At 42.1% G+C, this 18,412-nt stretch overlaps 1 protein-coding gene across 5 annotated transcripts in view; it reads right to left on the minus strand.

The window, feature by feature from the left end:
- Positions 1-18,412, minus strand: part of EIF2AK4 (eukaryotic translation initiation factor 2 alpha kinase 4) — a 110,537-nt gene that overhangs the window by 41,365 nt on the left and 50,760 nt on the right. For all 5 annotated transcript variants that reach the window (XR_016038235.1, XM_055436986.2, XM_055436990.2 and 2 more), the window contains 9 exons: positions 17,308-17,414; positions 16,559-16,716; positions 12,458-12,885; positions 11,844-11,913; positions 9,642-9,725; positions 7,493-7,615; positions 6,119-6,223; positions 3,921-3,978; positions 3,099-3,178 (listed from right to left, as the gene is read on the minus strand). Coding sequence is in view for 4 of the 5 variants with exons in the window: in XM_055436986.2 (XP_055292961.2) it covers positions 3,099-3,178; positions 3,921-3,978; positions 6,119-6,223; positions 7,493-7,615; positions 9,642-9,725; positions 11,844-11,913; positions 12,458-12,885; positions 16,559-16,716; positions 17,308-17,414 (1,213 nt within the window). In the remaining variant the exon portion in view is untranslated. The remainder of the gene's footprint in view (positions 1-3,098; positions 3,179-3,920; positions 3,979-6,118; positions 6,224-7,492; positions 7,616-9,641; positions 9,726-11,843; positions 11,914-12,457; positions 12,886-16,558; positions 16,717-17,307; positions 17,415-18,412) is intronic.

Raw genomic sequence — 18,412 nt, forward strand, 5'->3', positions numbered from 1 at the left:
CAGCTACTGATTGCAAAGTACTGATGAGGACAGAAGCAGAGCACAACAGAAAGATCGTGTGACAAATCCTCACAAAATATGGAAATACAAGTAAAGAAGGTAAAAGGCAAGTCAGTGCAGAGCCTCAGGTAGGCAGCTGCCAAGGTGAAGAGGATGTGCAGGAGGTCCTGTGCGCATGGCAGCCGAGCACAACCGGGCCAAGGGCGAGACTGCTCATGGTACAGAAGGCACAGAAGCCGTTTGCAAGGAAAACTTGCATGCATTTGGACTCAAGCATTAATAAGAGAGTCTCTCTAACCAGTGACCTCGAAAGTCTTAAAAACAAACATTCATTGTGTCATTTCCTACATGTTAGCTGTAGAAAAATGTGGAATATACAGAAAAGCACCAAGAATAACATAGCAACTATCCATAACCCCACTGCCTAAAGATATTTACTACTGATGGCTAAGATAGGCCCATTTTGTGCCTTTTAAAAAAATATCTGCACACACACACACTAAAACTGGAACCACAGTGTCATCTGTAACGTTTACTCTCCTAACACAAAAGAATATTTTCATGCTATAATGTCATTTTTCTAAAACGTGATTTTAATGACATGTTCAATTACATGGAAGCCCCATAATTTAAACAGTTCCCTACTTTTAATCAATTAATATTCTGCACTGTTATAAAGAATGCTATGACAAACCCCTTTCACGCCAATCTTTTTGGATGTCCCTGGTTGTTTCCTTAGGATACATTTCAAAAGGTGAAAAAGTGCCAGGCCAAATCCTTTCAAGGACTCCATTACTCTCTTGCAAGCTAAACTGGACCGGTGACACCACAAGCGCCTCTCATCCCTCAGGGTGGGCATGTCCATCTCCACACACCCGGATCCTCGCCTGGAGTTTGGGTCTCCTTCAGCTCTGTCACTGCCTGGTGCTCCCCCTGTAGAATCAAAGCCCACCCAAAAGTTGCCACCGCAAGCCTGAAAACACGCTTTGATGCAGACTGCCTGCCTCATGAATTTTAAAAATTTATCTCTGTAGGTCTTGCCCTGAGTGATCTCATCCGGGCTCAAGCTGTTAAATCCCATCTGTGTGCTGGTGACTCGCAAATTTACACCTCTGACTTTGACCTTTCTTCTGAACTTGAGTCTTGAGCAGCAGACTGGACCTCTCCAATTGGATTTCTCGTCTGGCATTTCCTTCTTAACATGCCCCAGACAGAGTTTTCTTTGCCATCCTCTCCTCCACCACCCAGGTCTTTCTTCTGGGGTTCTTGGCTCAGTCAACTACCCTTCCCCTAGCCGCTCCGGGCAGAAAGCTGAGTATTTTCCTGTTTCCCTTCCTTTTCCTCACCTAACACCCACTCCATCAGGAAAACCTGTCACTTCCCCTCCAACGTTTATCTCGTAGCTGCACACTTCAGAGACACTTTGGCGACAAAGGTCCATCTAGTCAAAGCTATGGTTTTTCCTGTAGTCCTGTATGGATGTGAGAGCTGGACCAGAAAGAAGGCTGAGTGCCAAAGAATTGATACTTTTTAACTGTGGTGCTCAATTACACTCTTGAGAGTCCCTTGGACTGCAAGGAGATCAAACCAGTCAATCCTAAAGGAAATCAACACTGAATGTTCATTAGAATGACTGATGCTGAAGTTCTAATACTTTGGCCACCTGATGCGAAGAGCTGATTCACTGGAAAAGATATTGATGCTGAGAAACACTGAGGGCAGGAGGAAAAGGGGGTGACAGATAATGAGAGGGTTGGATGGCATCATTGACTTGATTGAAATGAGTTTGAGCAAACTCCGGAGACAGTGAAGGACAGGGAAGCCTGGCGTGCTGCAGTCCATGGGGGTGCAAAAAGTCGGACACGACTGAGCGACTAAATAGCAAACCTGGTCTCTATTGCCACCACTCCAGTCCTAGCTCAGCCGCCCCTTCTGGATTTCTGCAAGGCATCCGGCAGCAGGTGGAATGAACTCTCTCGCTTAAGATCCTTCAGGGGCTGCCTGTGCTCACTCCTTATCATGGCCACGCTGGCATCACCTGACCCTGGCGTTTCCCCCAGCTTTCCTTCATGCCTCTTGTCCCCATGGCTTACCTTGCTGTAGCCAGTCTGACCTTCATTGTAACTGTCCTAAGTGCACCACGCCATGCCAGCTCTCACCCATGCTAACACACTTCTCTCTGAGGTGCTATTTCCTCTGCTTATTCCTCTCCCCTCCGAGCCAAGCTCCAGGCCCCAGCTCTTGTGACTTCTCCCTCTTTTCCTCTTTTATCAGGACAGCCGTCCTCTCGGGGAGGCTTTCTGTAGTCAGTCAATCTAAAGACGATGCTCCTTATTGTCCTCTGGTCACTGGATCCCATTTCTTTTCTTCTTAGTTCTTACATAGTTTGTGATTTAAGAATTTTTACTTGTTTGGTCCATCCATCAGTCGGACAAGCCCCTTGAAGGCTGGAATAAGATGTCTTATTAGTTGATTGCCTTGTTCCCTGTGTTCCCAGGGCCTGGCCGGCCAGTTAGTTAAAATCTTCTTTAGATGGACAGAAGGACTGTAAGCTCCTTGGCAGCAAGACTGCCAGCTTTAGTCACTGTCTTTGGGCATCATGTGTCCTACCTGGAACAGTCACTCAACAGACACATGATACAGACTTAGACTGCAAGGAGATCAAATCAGTCAATCCCAAAGGAAATCAGTCCTGAATATTCATTGGAAGGACTGATGCTGAAGCTGAAACTCCAATATTTTGGCCACCTGATACGAAGATCTTACTCACGGGAAAAGACCCTGATGCTGGGAAAGATTGAAGGCAGGAGATGAAGGGGACAACAGAGGATGAGATGGTTGGATTGCTAGACTCTACAGACACGAGTTTGAGCAAGCGCCAGGAGTTGGTGACAGACAGGGAAGCCAGGCAGGCAGGCTGCAGTCCATGGGGTTGCAAAGAGTCGGACATGACTGAGTGACTGAACTGAACCGACAGACTGAGTGAACGAAAGTTTCCTGCTATCTCGGCTGGTAACTGAACCCCGAGTGCTGTGATCTTTATATTCTTTCTTTTCTCTCTCTCGATCTTTCCTTTTCCCCCAAAACTCCTTTTTTACCTGGTTGTATGCAGATTTGGTGCTTCCTTGGACCTCAGGGCTTACATATAAGGCAGTACCAACCATCCCAGTCAAATGACCTGCATGGAAGAAGGCAGGGAAAAGGTGTCTAATAACAGGACTTAGAGATAAGGCAAATTTTTATTTAAAAAAAAGTTTCTTAAGAGTGAGACACAGTCTGTTGACACTATTCACAGGAAGAAGCAGCATACATTTCACCAAGCTGTTAACCCTAAATTGTGGATGGCCGGCCACATACCTTGGCTCTGCTGTGGTAAAGGGGCAGTGTCAGGCAGGAAGATCTCAGACAGGCCAGGTCATGAGGTAATCTCCCATTACCACCTGGGGTCAAAGTATAACTGCTTGCCCACAGAACCAAATTATTTTAATTGAAGCTCTAATTTCTTAAGAGTCCTCAAGAACAATCAATATAGTGAAGAGAGGAAAAAATTAAAGAATGTTCATAATTTTGTTAACTTAAATGAATAATTATAAATTGCTTTAGAATAAAATCTTTACAAATGAAAAACAGGTTTCAGATTGAGAAATTTTATACTGTATTGCATATTTAAAATTGTTGTTAAGTATTCTTATCACAAAATTGGTAATGATAGTAATAATACATAAGAGGGCAGGGAGAAACTTGGAGGTGATGGATATGATTATGGTGATGTTGTCAAAGTGTGTATGTACCTTGAAAGGCCTCAAGTTGTATACATTACATATGTACAGCTTTTTGGATGTTAAAAAAAAAGAGAAAAAAGGAAATTTTTTGGACTGCTTATTAACACATGAATTAAATACACAGTCTTCTGGATTTACCTGAAGGGTCTGATTTAATCAAGTGATCTCCTGATGTGTCATCTTGTTTGCCGTCAGCCTAAAAATATAAGTAAGCCAGATATCAAATTAAAATATTATTCCACAGGAGTGGATTATCATTTCTAAATGAAGACTGAATAAAAAATACTACAAAGAATCCAGGACAACTGTAATAATGTTTTTCTGAGCTATAAATTTTTTTTAGTTCAGTTAGCCTACTAACATAGGGCTCACTGGAAACCCAATGAGGTCAAGGAGAGGGGCAATTCACCACAGAACTCCTTCATGGCAGAACCCCTTAAAGTTTACCAAAACTAATTTATTTTCATATTTCAAAACAGAATCTATTTACTGGAAAGAGTAATAGAAGACTAATAACAACAAACCCACTTTCTAACTTTCCCACTGCTATTACTTTATCTGGATTGGTTTTCACTCTTCTCTCCCAGAGGCTGGTCACCAGATGTGTCCCCCAGAGCTGCGAATGCCTCTTAGGGGGCCTCCCCTCCTCCACTGCACCCGTGACAGTGCTGTCCTACGTTAACCCGGACCACTGTTTTCCTGACATCACTCCAGGGATTCCTGTTGTAAGCACTGCCACCGATAACAACAGCTGTAACATTCTGAGAATCGGGCACTGTTCCAGGGCTCGCCTAAATTCTTATTTCATTGTGGTGACAACTCTGAATCGGTACTTACAATAGGCACATGTTTTAGAAAAGATACTAGGAAGTTAAATAACTTACCCAAGGTTTCTAGCCCAGGGCAGAGGGCATCCAGAGCTTGAGCTCTTATCTACTTCATGTGCATGTGCTCAGTCGCTCAGGTGTGTCTGACTCTTTGTGACCCCATGGACTGTAGCCTGCCAGGCTTCTTTGTCCATGGGATTTCCCAGGCAAGATACTGGAGTGAGTGGCCATTTCCTTCTCCAGGGGATCTTCCTGACCCAGGGATCGAACTTGCATCTCCCACATTTTCTGCATTGGCAGGCAGATTCTTTACTACTGTGCCACCTGGGAAGGCCCCCTTCTAGGGGAGGCCCTTACATACTAAAGGCCGACAGACATAGACTGAATGTCTGTCTATAGACTAAAGCCGACAGACACAGACTGTCTATAGACTAAAGACTAAAGCCGACAGACACTGGCTATAGACTAAAGCAGAGACATCAAATTACATTCGTTCTTTTGGTCTTAGCACTCTTCGAATTCCCCGCCGTTCTGGTCAGGAACACGTCCTTACTGTCCCCCTTCCACTCCCTCCCTCTCTGTTCCTTCTAATGTCACCATCTAATTTAGCCCCTTTGGTCCTTCTCACCATTAACTTCTTCCTCTGACCACCCTTAGAATTAACTGTGTTTACCACAGACTTTGGTGCCTTAAGCTCTGGCTCATGCATGATGTTAAGTAAAATTCTTCCCCTAGTATTCAATCACTGCCAAGAATCCCCAACCTTAAGCCATCTTCTTTCATGGCTCCCCTATACCCTCATAGTTTCAACCAACCAGACAACAGGCTGGCTTTCGACAGTCATGTCTGCTTATCCCAGGGTCTTTGCTTATGCTGTTCTTTTTCTCTGGAACCCCTGACTCTGGTGTCATGAGGCCCTGCCCTCCATTCCAGCCTACTGAATTCCCACCTGTCCTTTCAGGCCCATCTGAAATGCTGTTTTCTCTATTCAGTCTTTCTTTATCCTCATAACCATATGTAAATTTTCACTGTCTTTTAATCTTATATGACTATTTCTTTCACATCATTTTAGCTTTGTTTGTTAAACTGTAACATTGTGAATAACATTAATACTTTCTGACTTATGTTGTCTAGAACTCATTCTCCTGATGTTTCATGGGTTTTGAGTCTTATTTCCTTAAGTTAAAAGTCCCTGGAGTGTAAAACATCTTGCCCAGTGACTGGCATGGTAGAACAAAATACCAAATCATTTCATGAGGTATTATATGCCTTTGCCCTAAACATAACCCACAAACTCGTAACTGTATATCTCTCAAGTGGAATGCACTCACTAAAACATATTCACAATCTCAAAGTCTGAAAGATAATTTGCAGCCACCCCTTCAGACTTGTATACTTCCTGGGGATCACACAGCAGAGTTCAGGGAACTCATGAGAATGTTAGAAGACAGGATAATCAAGGCACATGCATCCGTTTTTAGGCACACTTGAATAAAGAAAAAAACTCACAGCAAAGGCTAGATGGTCGGTGGCCAAACCAAAATCACCTATTTTGACGTGGTCATCAGAATCCAAAAAAATGTTGACAGGCTTCAAATCTCGGTGAATCATTCCCTGACGGAAGATAGTAAAGAAACCAACAATATTTTCTCCTAAGAACAGCTTATATTATTCCTGATTTCTCGTTTAAAAGGACAACCTAGTGATAAAAATTGGATGAGGCCGTCTCCTGCTGACCATGCTACTCTAGGCTGTCTGGCCTCTGCAATGTCTCCCAAATGCCTTTGCCACCCTCTTCAAGTCAACCTCCTGATCAGGTCTGATCCAAACGGTTCCCTTCGGCATCCCTCTATCAGACTTTCAATGATCTTTCTCTCTACTGCATCATATCTCCCTATTCTGGTCAGGGAGACAAACACCATTTTCATTTCTTCCTCTGTTTATAAACTAGACATCTGTAAGTTATAGTCCTGGTCTTTTAGTATAGATATAGGATAGTATAAACATTTTAAGGTTAAAGAAACTTGAGGCACAGGGGAAAAAACCATATTTATGCTAATGCATTCGACAATCTCATGTTTAAAATGTAAGCTGCGTTTCATCCTGAAGCTAGGTCCATTAGCATTTACATCATGATGACAATTTCTAGTTTTAAAGTGACACTTTACACACATGGCAAGCTATGTTACTCAGTCTCATCTCTGCTCTTGCTAGGTGACTTTCTGGTTTTCCATGTTCCTAGGAAGGGCAGCACTGAGTCAGAATCACATACCTTGGCATGAATCAATCATACTCTCACTTAATCCAAACCACTCAGGGAATCATCCTCACCTTCCATACTTGTTCAGTTATTTCCACCTAACCCAGAAGCTGGCAAACTTTTTCTGTAAAGGGTCAGATAGCAAATCTTTCAGGCTTTATAAGCCACACAGGCTCTGTCACAACTACTTAACTGTATAGCAGCAGCGCAAGCACAGCCACAGGCAACACACAAACTGTCACGGCCATGATTCAGTATAACGTGACTAATGGACACACATTTGAATTTCACAGAATTTTCAGGTGTCCTGAAATATTACCCTTCTTTCAATTTTTTTTTACAACCAGTTAAAAATGTAAAAGCCATCCTTAGCTCACAGGATGAACAGAAGTGGCTAGGGATCCTGTGGGCGCCATAGTTTGCTGACCCCTGTCCTATCCTTCAATGTTTTCTTTGAACTGTGAGGGTTTATGCTACTTTCTTATCTTTTGATATGTTCTATTTCCTGTAAAAATAAGATTATTCAAAATACCCATAATTTCCCCTCTATTTCAGTTTTTCTCAAATTTACTGTTATAAATTTTATGTGAAATATTTCAGATGTGGAATGTTGCCAAGCTTACTTTCTCATGGATATAAGCCAATCCATCCAGAATCTCTCGGAAAAGCCTCCAGAGCCTGACAGTGTCTCGATACAGTCCCTGGTCAATGGTGTCTCGTAAAGTGCTCTTCTCACAGTACTCCATCTATAGATAAGAACCAACCAGGCAGGATTTGATGACAGAGTTTCAGTGAAGGAGAACCAATGGCAACTAGTGTAATCCTATATTTTAAAACATGTACCACAGATTTTAAGTACTTACAGGAAAGGCTTATCTTTTTTTAATTAAAAAAAGAAACCAACAGTATTAAAAAAAAAAAACAACTGGGGGGAAGAAGCATCATCTTAGCACTCCAACAAAATTATTCTTATTTTTCATATTATTGTTCATTAAAAAATAAGACTTTACAAGCCTTGCCACAAGTAATTTGAAAACAGAATTAAATAAAATTTTATTTAGTTTTACAAGATCATTTTCAAGCCCACATTTTCAAGAAGGGCTAATTAGTAATTCAATGATGTCACTAGCTTCTCTCATCTGTACGTTAAATTAATGATAATGGCCTTCAAGTCTAGAGTGAAATGCTGTAAATATCCAAATATTCAAGAAAGGGCTCTATCTCATCCTGCTTGACTGTATTAATCTATCAGAAAACAATGCCATGTCATTTAAGTCTTAGATCAACATATAGCATTTGATTTATGAAACCAGACTGTATGTTTCAAACTAGCATCAAAGTTGAGATTTCTCATGAAGGATTTTTTTGTTGCTTTTAAAGAAAGTGTGTGTTAGTCGCTCAGTCGTGCCTGACTCTTTGCGACCCCATGGCCTGTAGCCCATCAGGCTCCTCTGTCCATGAGATTTTCCAGGCAAGGATATTGGAGTGGGTTGCCATTTCCTTCTCCAGGGGATCTTCCCAACCCAGGGATCGAACCTGGGTTGATCCTGCACTGCAGGCAGATTCTTTACCGACTGAGTTACAAGGGAGTCTTTAAAGAAAGGAATATGTCATTTTAAAAGACAGAAATACCCTCTCAGGCTCAGAATGACATCTACAAATTCTGACTTGTCCTCCAGAGGGCCTCTGCCTCCCACACCATGCTGGTACCCACACGTCACACACCTCCCTTACATATTTCTGCCTCACTGTAACTGTTCAGCGAGTATTAGAATGAAGAAGCTACTCAATAGTTAGCAGTCTGGGGGACAAACACTTTACCATGAGTGTGAGTGGTTTATGTTAGGAAAAACCTAAAACCAGCTGCAGCTTCCGTAAAGTAGCCACCTAACTAACCTCTTTTGAAACATCACACTTGTCTGAGGGTTCCTTCTTTGGCACAGTACTCAATCTCACATTTAAAGATCTACCTCCTTGCAGATGTGACTGAAATACTAATAATGACCCACAGTCCTGTTCTCTTGGGCCAGAGGCACGTTTTCCTCTTTGGTTTGTGGCTGTCCCTCTGCTGGCAGGCTCCCACTGTCCAGAATGTGCCCCTTGGGAGAGGGAGCAGGACAAAGCCTATAGGCTTCCCTTTAGCAATGCCTCTTTGGCGCTGGTTCTCCTATCCCTCAGGGGTTCCAGGACAAGCCACTTTCCTAAAGCCAGGCTGGTGTGTCTTCTCTGCACACGAGGATGTTATATGCTTCGTAACTTACCTGCCCAGATTTAACCTGTTAGACAGAACAGAATTTCTGTACGTGTACAGTCTAGCGCCTGTGGCCTCGGGTATGGTTCTAATTACTTTACACACATTACTGTGTTTATTCCTCACAAGTCATTAAGGTACCTGCTATTGTTTAATTTACAGGTGATTAAATTAAATTACGGGTGATTAAATGTCCCAGCATCCTGGGACACAGGATGCTGAAGAACTTTGCCTGAGCTCACATAGCTGTGGCTGGTGGGTCCAGGATGTGAACTGCCACAATCCAGGTGAGCTTAGAACTGGAAACCACTGCCTTATGCTGTCTGTTGCTCTGGTACCAGAGAGCTCAGGTTCAAGGCTGAGGGAGAGGGCCTCCATTCTGCAATCCTCTCTGGCCAATTCATCCCTGGCAGTGCTACTGAGCCCTCTTCTGCTTGCTCTCTTACTCTCATCTCCCAAAACCTACTCAGTAGCAACTACTGGGAGTTGCTGAGTCGCTGAGCTGTGTGCCAGGGCCTCACCTGGATGTAGAGGTAGTGCACAGCCTCAGTGGTTGCTGGTGGCTCACTTTCATGACAACTGTTCTTTCCGTTGCAATCTTCATCCTAACACAAGAGGAACATAAGAGAGCTCAAAATGAGGCTGAAATGAAACAAGGTCATTACTGTCACCAAGTCATTTATGCTCGCCCTACCACATACATGGCCATCATGCTGCCTTGGAGGGTAGGTCAGTGAGCAGAACCACCACTGTCCTTTTTGATGCTCACTGCACTTAAAAGGCAAGTTTGCCAATACCAGAATCTAACGCATAGTTTATAGAATACTGTATAGAACAAAGAAAGGGACAACAGGAAATAGCTATTAAAGGTGCACAATCCACAGAAAGATTCAAAGTCAATTCCTTCTTACCACTGATATCTTCCTACAGGTAAGAAGGGGTAGAATGTATATAGGTTTATATTTTAAGGCTGCAGTTTTACTGGAATGTCACCTTTGATGGTAGGCTTACTTTGGAAACAGAAGATGAGAAGTCCATCTTTAGCTAAAACAATTTAAATATGATCATGTTACCAAATGGCACACTGTCCTTGGCTACAGCACTAAAGAACCACCACCCAGCTGCCACTTAGGGTGACCAATCCCCCACACCACTTTTCCACATGGTTGTCCCCTACAGGGACAAAAATAGGGTTGTCCCCTATTTTTCTAACTCACATCCCTTAAAAAAAAATTCTTTCTTCTTCTAAAAGACATATTACTCTTTCCTACCCCCAAATATGAAAAAATATTTGGTAGTATTTGACTGTTTCTGATTTGCACTTTTTTGTGTGGAAACATTTCTCAATGTTTTATTTATTAAAGGAAAAATAACCCGTTATGGAAACAATCAAGTTCTACTCTTTTTGTGGGGGAGTGGGTGGAGGTGGATCTTAGCTTTCTGACCAGGGATCGAACACTGGGCCCTCAGCAGTGAAAGCTCAGAGTCCTAACCACTGAATCACCAGGGAATTCTCCAAATTCTACTCCTGAACTATTTATTTATTCTAGGGATTATCTGTAGAAAACTGTTAATCTCTTAGAGGCTTCTACCCATCAATTAGAATGCCTCATGGGATATCTCACTTACTTGAGCAAAGCCAGAATTGTAAATTTGGTGCCCCCATAATAATTAAATGCATAACTAATGCTTAAACCAAAGCATTTAGCTTGAACTACTTATGCTGTTATTCCTTAAACTTCCTCAGGGGTTTAAGGGGGATTTTAATAGAAAAGAGAAGTACTTACAAAAAATGCTGGCTAATGCATTCAAACCTCATTCAAACCAATTTAACTGCTTATCTAAGAGAGCCTATGTGTAGACTTACCTTTATCTACTGTGAATGCACCTTGCTTGTAACTCTATTTTTATTTTTGGTAATAAAGTCACTGTATCCAGTTCCCAGCTGCAGAAGCTTTCTCTAGCAACTACCGACAGCCCTAGAGATCACAAAGCCTCACCCTGAACTCCAAATCATCAGTACTGAGGGGCTCTGCTGGCCTGGGTGGAGGAAGATACAGAACTGAGTGGGGTCCAAGGCTTAAAGCAGTGCTTTCAAACCTTTCAGACCATGTTGTATTTTACAATACCATACTCATAAGAGACAGGTTCTATGAACAGTTTACCTGTCATGCATTTTGCATTTCAGATTCCTCTCTATAGCACTGAAAATAAAATGAAGCTGGTTGTAACCCTTGACACTGACTTTATAACCTGTTACAGGATCATGACCTAAAGTGTTAAAACACTGTTCTAGAGGATGGTTTATGAGAGTAAGCCATCAAGATTAACTGATGTGAGAGAGACCCACATAACTCCACAATTAGGCTGTTTATTTCCCCAGATAATTTGCATTCAACCCTCATTTCCAACCACATAATGTTTCCCCAAGTCCTCTAGGAAATGGTTTTCACTAAAAGCAAAGTGAAACAAAAAACCCAGCATGTCAAGTTATTCCTTTCTTCTAAAAGCAGGCATGTTTTATTTTGTGGATAAATTAAGACATGTAAGTAACCACATGGGTAGTGTATTTTAAAGAATCATGCTTTTTAAATGGAGAGTTTCTATATTTGCATGTCAGATTAGGGCTTTACTGTTTTACTTGAGGTGTATAACATCAAACATTTGCTATATCCCCAACCTATGACGATTAAAATGGTTATCACTTCCATTTATATATTTACCTGATTCTGGCTTTTACTGTTCTCATCTTCATTGTCAAAGATGATATCACTGTCAGAATCTGAAGCAGGTCTTAAAAGAGAATTAGAGAAACACTAAAGAAACCAAATTCCCTGTTATATATAACTCAATAGCTAGGGGTCATAATAAACTGCATCCAATCAGATACAATGAAATAAAACCACAAATGTAAATAACTAGGATGGATTCTGAGATGAATTAAACTTTATTTTAGGACCATTAATTGTTGGTTCTGTAACCCTTTTTAGAACTGCGGTAGGCCCCATATCAAGACTCCAAAATTAGTTCCTTTATTTCCAGAGTTAGAAGCCCTTATCTAAAAAGAATACTCTTTTAAAAATCCTATTAAATGAATTAACAGGAAGAATTGGAAGAAGTTACTTTTCCTTCTTTCAGGACTTGAATTTTGGAGATCTTCTGAAGATAGCAGAGATAGCAGGTGGTAAAAAAAATCTTTGGACTGAATTTGATTCCTTTCTAAAATAAGTTCCATGTACATATATCCCACATGGTCTACAGGGCTGGATTTCTAACCTAGTTCCCCCTTCCCCTGCCTGGGCCTGGTAGGGAGGCAGGATGCGCCGGGAGCTCTTACAGGAAGGACTGTGAGAAGACGCCCTGCTCCTCGTCGTCGTCCTCGTCGCTGCTGGAGTCTGGGCCGGCGGCGGGGAAGCGGGTGCTGGCCGAGCGCTCGCCGGACGTGCTCCACTCCACCGAGCTGCTGAGGATGGGCGGTGGCGCGGCTGCCTCCACGCTGCCCGGGCCCTCGGGGTCGCTGTCGCCCGCTGGCTGGACTAAGGCTCGTCCGTCCTGGGCCTGGGGCCCCGAGTTCGGGGGTGGGGTCGCCGGGCCCGCCGGCCGCTCGTGTCTCTCGATCCAGGCATTGTAGTAACGCACGATGTTCTCATGGTGGAGGCGCGACAGCAGCGTCACCTCGCCCTTGATCCTGCGGAAGTGCCTGCTGGCCGGGTTGATGGGGATACGCTTCACCGCATAGCAGCAGCCGTCCAGCTTGTTCTGCACCTGCCACGCGAAAGGGAAGGAAGAGGGGTCCAGCAGGTCAGCCACTCGGAACCGCACATGGATTGGCATTCCTACTGCACCAGCCTGCCCCTCCCAAGGGGAACCCCTTAGCCAGAATCCACAGCTACAGTCAAGAACCACACATCTGAAGCTCTTACGCTGAACAAAGTTGTGACTGCCAAAAACTCGGAAAACATCTCACCCCAAGCTCGATATATTTAGCTTGCTAGGAGACTCTGAGGAAAAACATAATATCCATTTTACTGTATTAGCCTTTTTTTGGGGGGCGGGAGGGGTGGCACACACCATGGCAGGCAGGATTCATGGCACCAGGGATGGAACACATACCCCCTGAAGTAGAAGCATGGAGTCCTAACCACTGGACCACTAGGGAATTCATAATCTCCATTTTAATTTATTTACAATGACACCCCTGCCTTTCCAATATCACATCTGCTATCTTAATTTCCAAGTAAGCCTTGTTGCTTTTCCAACTTTGTTTTTAAAAAATTATTTTATAAACTCAGTATAAAGTTTTAGAAGGTGATTTTAGTTTCTTTCCAATATTTTTTTTTTACACTTAAAGTCACTAAACACAAACTAAACTCCAATAGTTTTAACAGACCTGCATGCAAATTCTAAACATCAGCTTATAAAGAATTTGGGCAAATGACAACTGCCTTGAAATTCATTTTTTTAAACTATAAAATGGAACTTATACCACTGTCCTTACCTAAAAGGTGACTGAAGATTAAATGAAGGGATGTGAGTGAAGCACCTGTATCAAGGCCTCACAGAGAAAAGTGCTCAGTAAATATTAATAAAAGTAACTGGCAATAACACATTTACTGCCCACTGATTTTTATTACTAAGATTGAAGATTTACAATTGATGTTATGTATGTAGGAAAACTAGAACAATACAATTAAGAATAAAAGAAAAATACAAGAAAACATTTCAAAGGCAAATCTCCATATATTACATAGAGGCATCCTTACCCTGGGCAGTTTCACTACGCAACTGAATTGACTGAAGAATTTTATTCAAAATTTTGTTTTCTGAACATTCCAATCCCAACCATGCAGGTCAACTGAAGTGATAAAAACTAACCCATAGCAACTTGCCCATAGCAGAGGGAGAAACTAGTTGGTTACAAAAGATAGCATCATTCTCTTGCTTGGCTCATGGGCTTCAATTTCTATACCAAAACTACTTTTAGGAATGAGAAAGGAACACTATAAAAATGAGCTTCAGATTTATCTTTTTGGGGGTATGAAAAGTGGTACAAAAGATGTTTTTGAGTAAAACAGGTCAGTCTGAATGTTGGTTGATATCTCTTAGTGATGCATGTAACCTCAGGCAAATGAAATAACTTCTCTGAGCCTCAGTTCCCTCATCTGGAAAATGGGATAATACCTATTCTATAAGAATATCACAAAATTAAAAGACAAGGTATGTGAGCCACCTAGCACAAGCCTCACATAGGGAATGTGCACTCCAAAAATGACAGCACTTTTACTGCCATGCTAATAGAGGGGAGGATGGTGGGAAGTTTTGGTGCTGTCTTTCAACCTCATGTCTCAGTATATATCACACATATCACAAACCAAGCAGGGCTCCAAAGGGCCTTCCCAGGATAAATCAGCCCGTGATGTCCCCAGCCTGCCTCTTGTTTGTAGAAAAGTTTTAGTCTCCCAGGTCTCCCCTGAGTCACAAAAGGCTGCTCAATAATGACTGAAAGAATGTGAACACAAGAGTGACCAAAAAACAGTAGTTGGGCCAGGAGAACTGGAACGATTTAAAAAGTGAATCAGCCATACAGCAGTCACAGAATCTTTAGTTCTTTCCTGAAGGACATAGATAACAGTGTCTGAAGCACATTCTTGAATTTTTTTTACAGATACTAAAACCCCCACCAGATGGAAGAAACTAACTGCATGATGAGCATTAGCATGTAGCCCCCCAGACCAGATGGAGTCCAAGGACTTAAGATGTTAAGTCCTGTGACACCACCCTGTTACCATGTCATCAACCAATCAGAAAGCTGTTCATGAACTGATCACTCACCCTACTGTTCTTTCACCTTGCCATTGAAAAATTGCTTCCCTGGCGAGTTTGGGTCTCCTGGGCATTAGCTACCCTTACTCTTTGCTTGGCGCCTGCACTTTCCCTCACTAAATCCTGGTGTCAGTAGATTGGCTCTACTGAGAGTGGCTGAGCTGACCCAAGTTTGGTCTGGTAACACTGTGAGTCACTGGTTGTGGTGTGGGGCCTGGAACTCTTAGGAATTCATTTATTAAAATGCAGAGGGGCATGAACAGTAACAGCTCCAGTTGTTAATGAAATGCCAGACCTCTGAGCAGAAAGCCCTACCTTAACTTGAAAATAGAGATGGGGTGTGAGGGCTGTGAGGTTCTCATAGTGAGAAACCACAGGAAAAACACGGGGCTTAAATTACTAAAATGTTTTTGTTATATGAGTTTACTAATCACTCCAGAAGGTAGTGAAGGACAGGAAAGCCTGGCGTGCCACAGTCCATGGGGTTGCAAAGAGTCGGACACAATTTACCAACTGAACAACAACAACAATCATTTTTAAGTACTAATAAGGAAATGAAGTTTGATCATGTTTTGCACTGAAGAATCTAAATATAAAGAAGTTAAAGAAGAAGATCAAAATTATGATGTGAGTTAAAAGGGTAATACATATTTCAATCATCCACTCCTCTTAAAGATAACTGTGATTACCTGATCAGAATACATCTGCCCAAAGCAGATTTATTTAGTCATCTAATGTCTATACTTTCAAGAAAAAAGTTGAAAATTTTCCATGATATTATGACTTTGTTTTTTGGAAAACTTGCTGAAGTTTGTCTTTCTGTCCCTGATTATGACAGAAAAACTCATTTGCTTCTTTTTTCAGGATAGAAGGCCTTCCACAGTGAGACAGGCAAAGCTTCTTAATAATACTCTCAGGCTCCTAAATAGACATCTGCTCTATTGATGGTGGGCTACCTTCTTATGGGTAAGATGACATATTTCTCATATGGATTTGATAATGGTAATCTGGGTCTGTTAAATTCTAACAAAATAGTTAAATTACACAAAAAAGAACTGAAATCTCTCTCTCAAGGGGAAGATGATAATAAAAGTTGCCCAAATAGCCTGGAATGAGGAAGGCAAGACCTAACAGCAGCATACCTTAATAGCGTATCACTAGTTTTCCATCTCGGTAAGAGCTGGAAAATAAAAGCCATCAAGACCATCTGGGCCATTTCCCAGTTTGAATTCCATCTCAGTTCTAACCTTGTAACTCTCTTAGCTACAGCGACTCTAAAAGCAAATGGGAGAAAAAGAGAACAATCTTCTTTCTGTAGCAAAGCACACAAAAATATTCTTCACACAGAGGTCTTAACTCCACTTGAGGGGCTGTTACAATCATGTAGTTATCATGTTAATGCACTGCATCAAGCAAAGGAAGAGGAATGATGCGTTCTTAATGTGTCTAGTGTAACTTTAAATAAAGCCTTTAACTACATTAAAGGGAAGACGATCATTGTTTCAAATAGTTGTATTCACTTTCCTCCCTACCATCAAAATAGAAATCCTTACCTCTACAGAGATGGAACAGGGAAAGAGCTCTAAAAGGGGCTGGGGACAACTCTGTATCACACCTTGATGACGGCTCCAAAAGCTCCTTTGCCGAGAAGCTGTAATTCTTCAAACTCAATGAAATAGCGGGAAAACTGTCTCTGGGTCTCACTGAAGAACGCAGCACTGGGTAGCTGGTTGCTAGGAATGACAGTCTCCACGTAGTCCTGTCCTCCAGAATCTGAGATAAAACCAGAGAGGCAACGGAGGCATTGAAAATAGAGGAAGAGCTGCTATCCAACCACGACGCAGGTGTGGGAGGAAGGGGCCCCAGCCGAGGAGCTTTAAAAAGTACCTCTTACCTGGCTTACCCTTTCATACTTTCCTCACCTCGTATTCCTTAAAGTAGGTAGAAATATTTAATTAGCCCAAGTCTACAGGGAGGGGGAACTGAGGGTAAAGAAATGACTGAGCAACACAGCCAGGAGTCAAACCCAGGTCTCTTGATCATCCCAGTCTCTACTGAGGCTCCTTCATCTGCTACTTGAGTAACGGCAGGGAAATCTAGTTCCAAGGCAGTGAGGGTGATATGATAAGGGCGAATCCACATGAAGAGGCTACACCGCCAGACATTCCATCAGAGGAGACATGAAAAACCAGAATGGCCAAACACCTCCATGTACACAAGACACAATCAATGAATGGATTTATGTATAGCTCAGCATAAAATAGATAAATGATCCATGCAGTCCTTTCCAGTCTTAGGTTTATGTAGACTTTCAAAATAATTTATGTTAAATAGGCTATCAGAAAAGAATGGTAACAGACTCACCTTCGGGACTTTGTTCCAGTAAAGGTATTTTAGGCTGAGGATTTATAAAGCTGTGTTTTAACAACTGCTGAGGACTCCATCTTTCCTTGTCATCTAAGCAGACACACCTCAGTGAGAGGGAAAAAAGAATTTCAGCAATGCACAAAGTAAATGCTAAATAAAGTAATCCAAGGCTTTTAATTATGGGTTTATCTTTCAAAAATACACATTAGAGAATTCACATTACTTGCGGACCAAAATGTACCCCTAAGTGAATTTAATTTAATAAACATTCTTGCAGGATTTATATGCTAAGCACCAGGCTGCATAAGTGGGAGAATAAAAAAAGTATAGTCTCTAGAGCCCAGAAGACTGACTCATTTTTTAATATTTTTAAAAGTCTAGGATAATATAGCACAAATAGGTTATGAACTTTCACTCCCACTAATAGCTTAAGGACCTGCCATACTACACTAAGCCTTTCTGGGGACCAGTCATAAGAGTTCCCAAACGAAAAGCAAATCAGACAGCTAGCTGATGCAGGGTTGGGGCCCAATATGACAAACTTTAGATGCAGCCTGTTCATCATAGTTTGAAGTATGCTGGTAACAGTTAAGACCAACTTTTCAAAAGCCCCACATTTTATCACCTGCGTATGTGCCCAGTCACTTCAGTTGTGTCTGACTCTTTTCGACCCTACTGACTATAGCCTGCCAGGCTCCCCTGTCCATGGGATTCTCGAGGCAGGAATGCTGGAGGGAGGTGCCCTCCTCCAGGGATCTTCCCCACACTGTGTCTCCTACATTGCAGGCAGATTCTTTACCTACTGAGCCACCTGGGAAGTCCATATTACCACCTAGTTTCTTTTAATTATCATTCCTTGAGCCTTTTTGTTTAATGTTCTAACAAACAATTTGTTTAATAATGAAAACAAGCCATACCTTTAAGCTAGTGTTTTTCAAAGTGGGGCCCCTCGAACAGCAGCATCAGTATCACCTGGGGAATTTGTTAGAACTACACATTTTCTATCCCAGTCCTGGTAAATCAGCAGCTATGGGGGGTTGGGCTGAAATCTGTGCTTTAACAAGCTCTCCAGGTGGATTCAATCCAAAATAAAGTCTGAGAA

The sequence above is a fragment of the Moschus berezovskii genome, chromosome 9, assembly GCF_049115385.1.
Source record: "Moschus berezovskii isolate FMDL1 chromosome 9, NW_MosBer_1.0, whole genome shotgun sequence".
Classification (NCBI taxonomy): Eukaryota; Metazoa; Chordata; class Mammalia; order Artiodactyla; family Moschidae; genus Moschus; species Moschus berezovskii.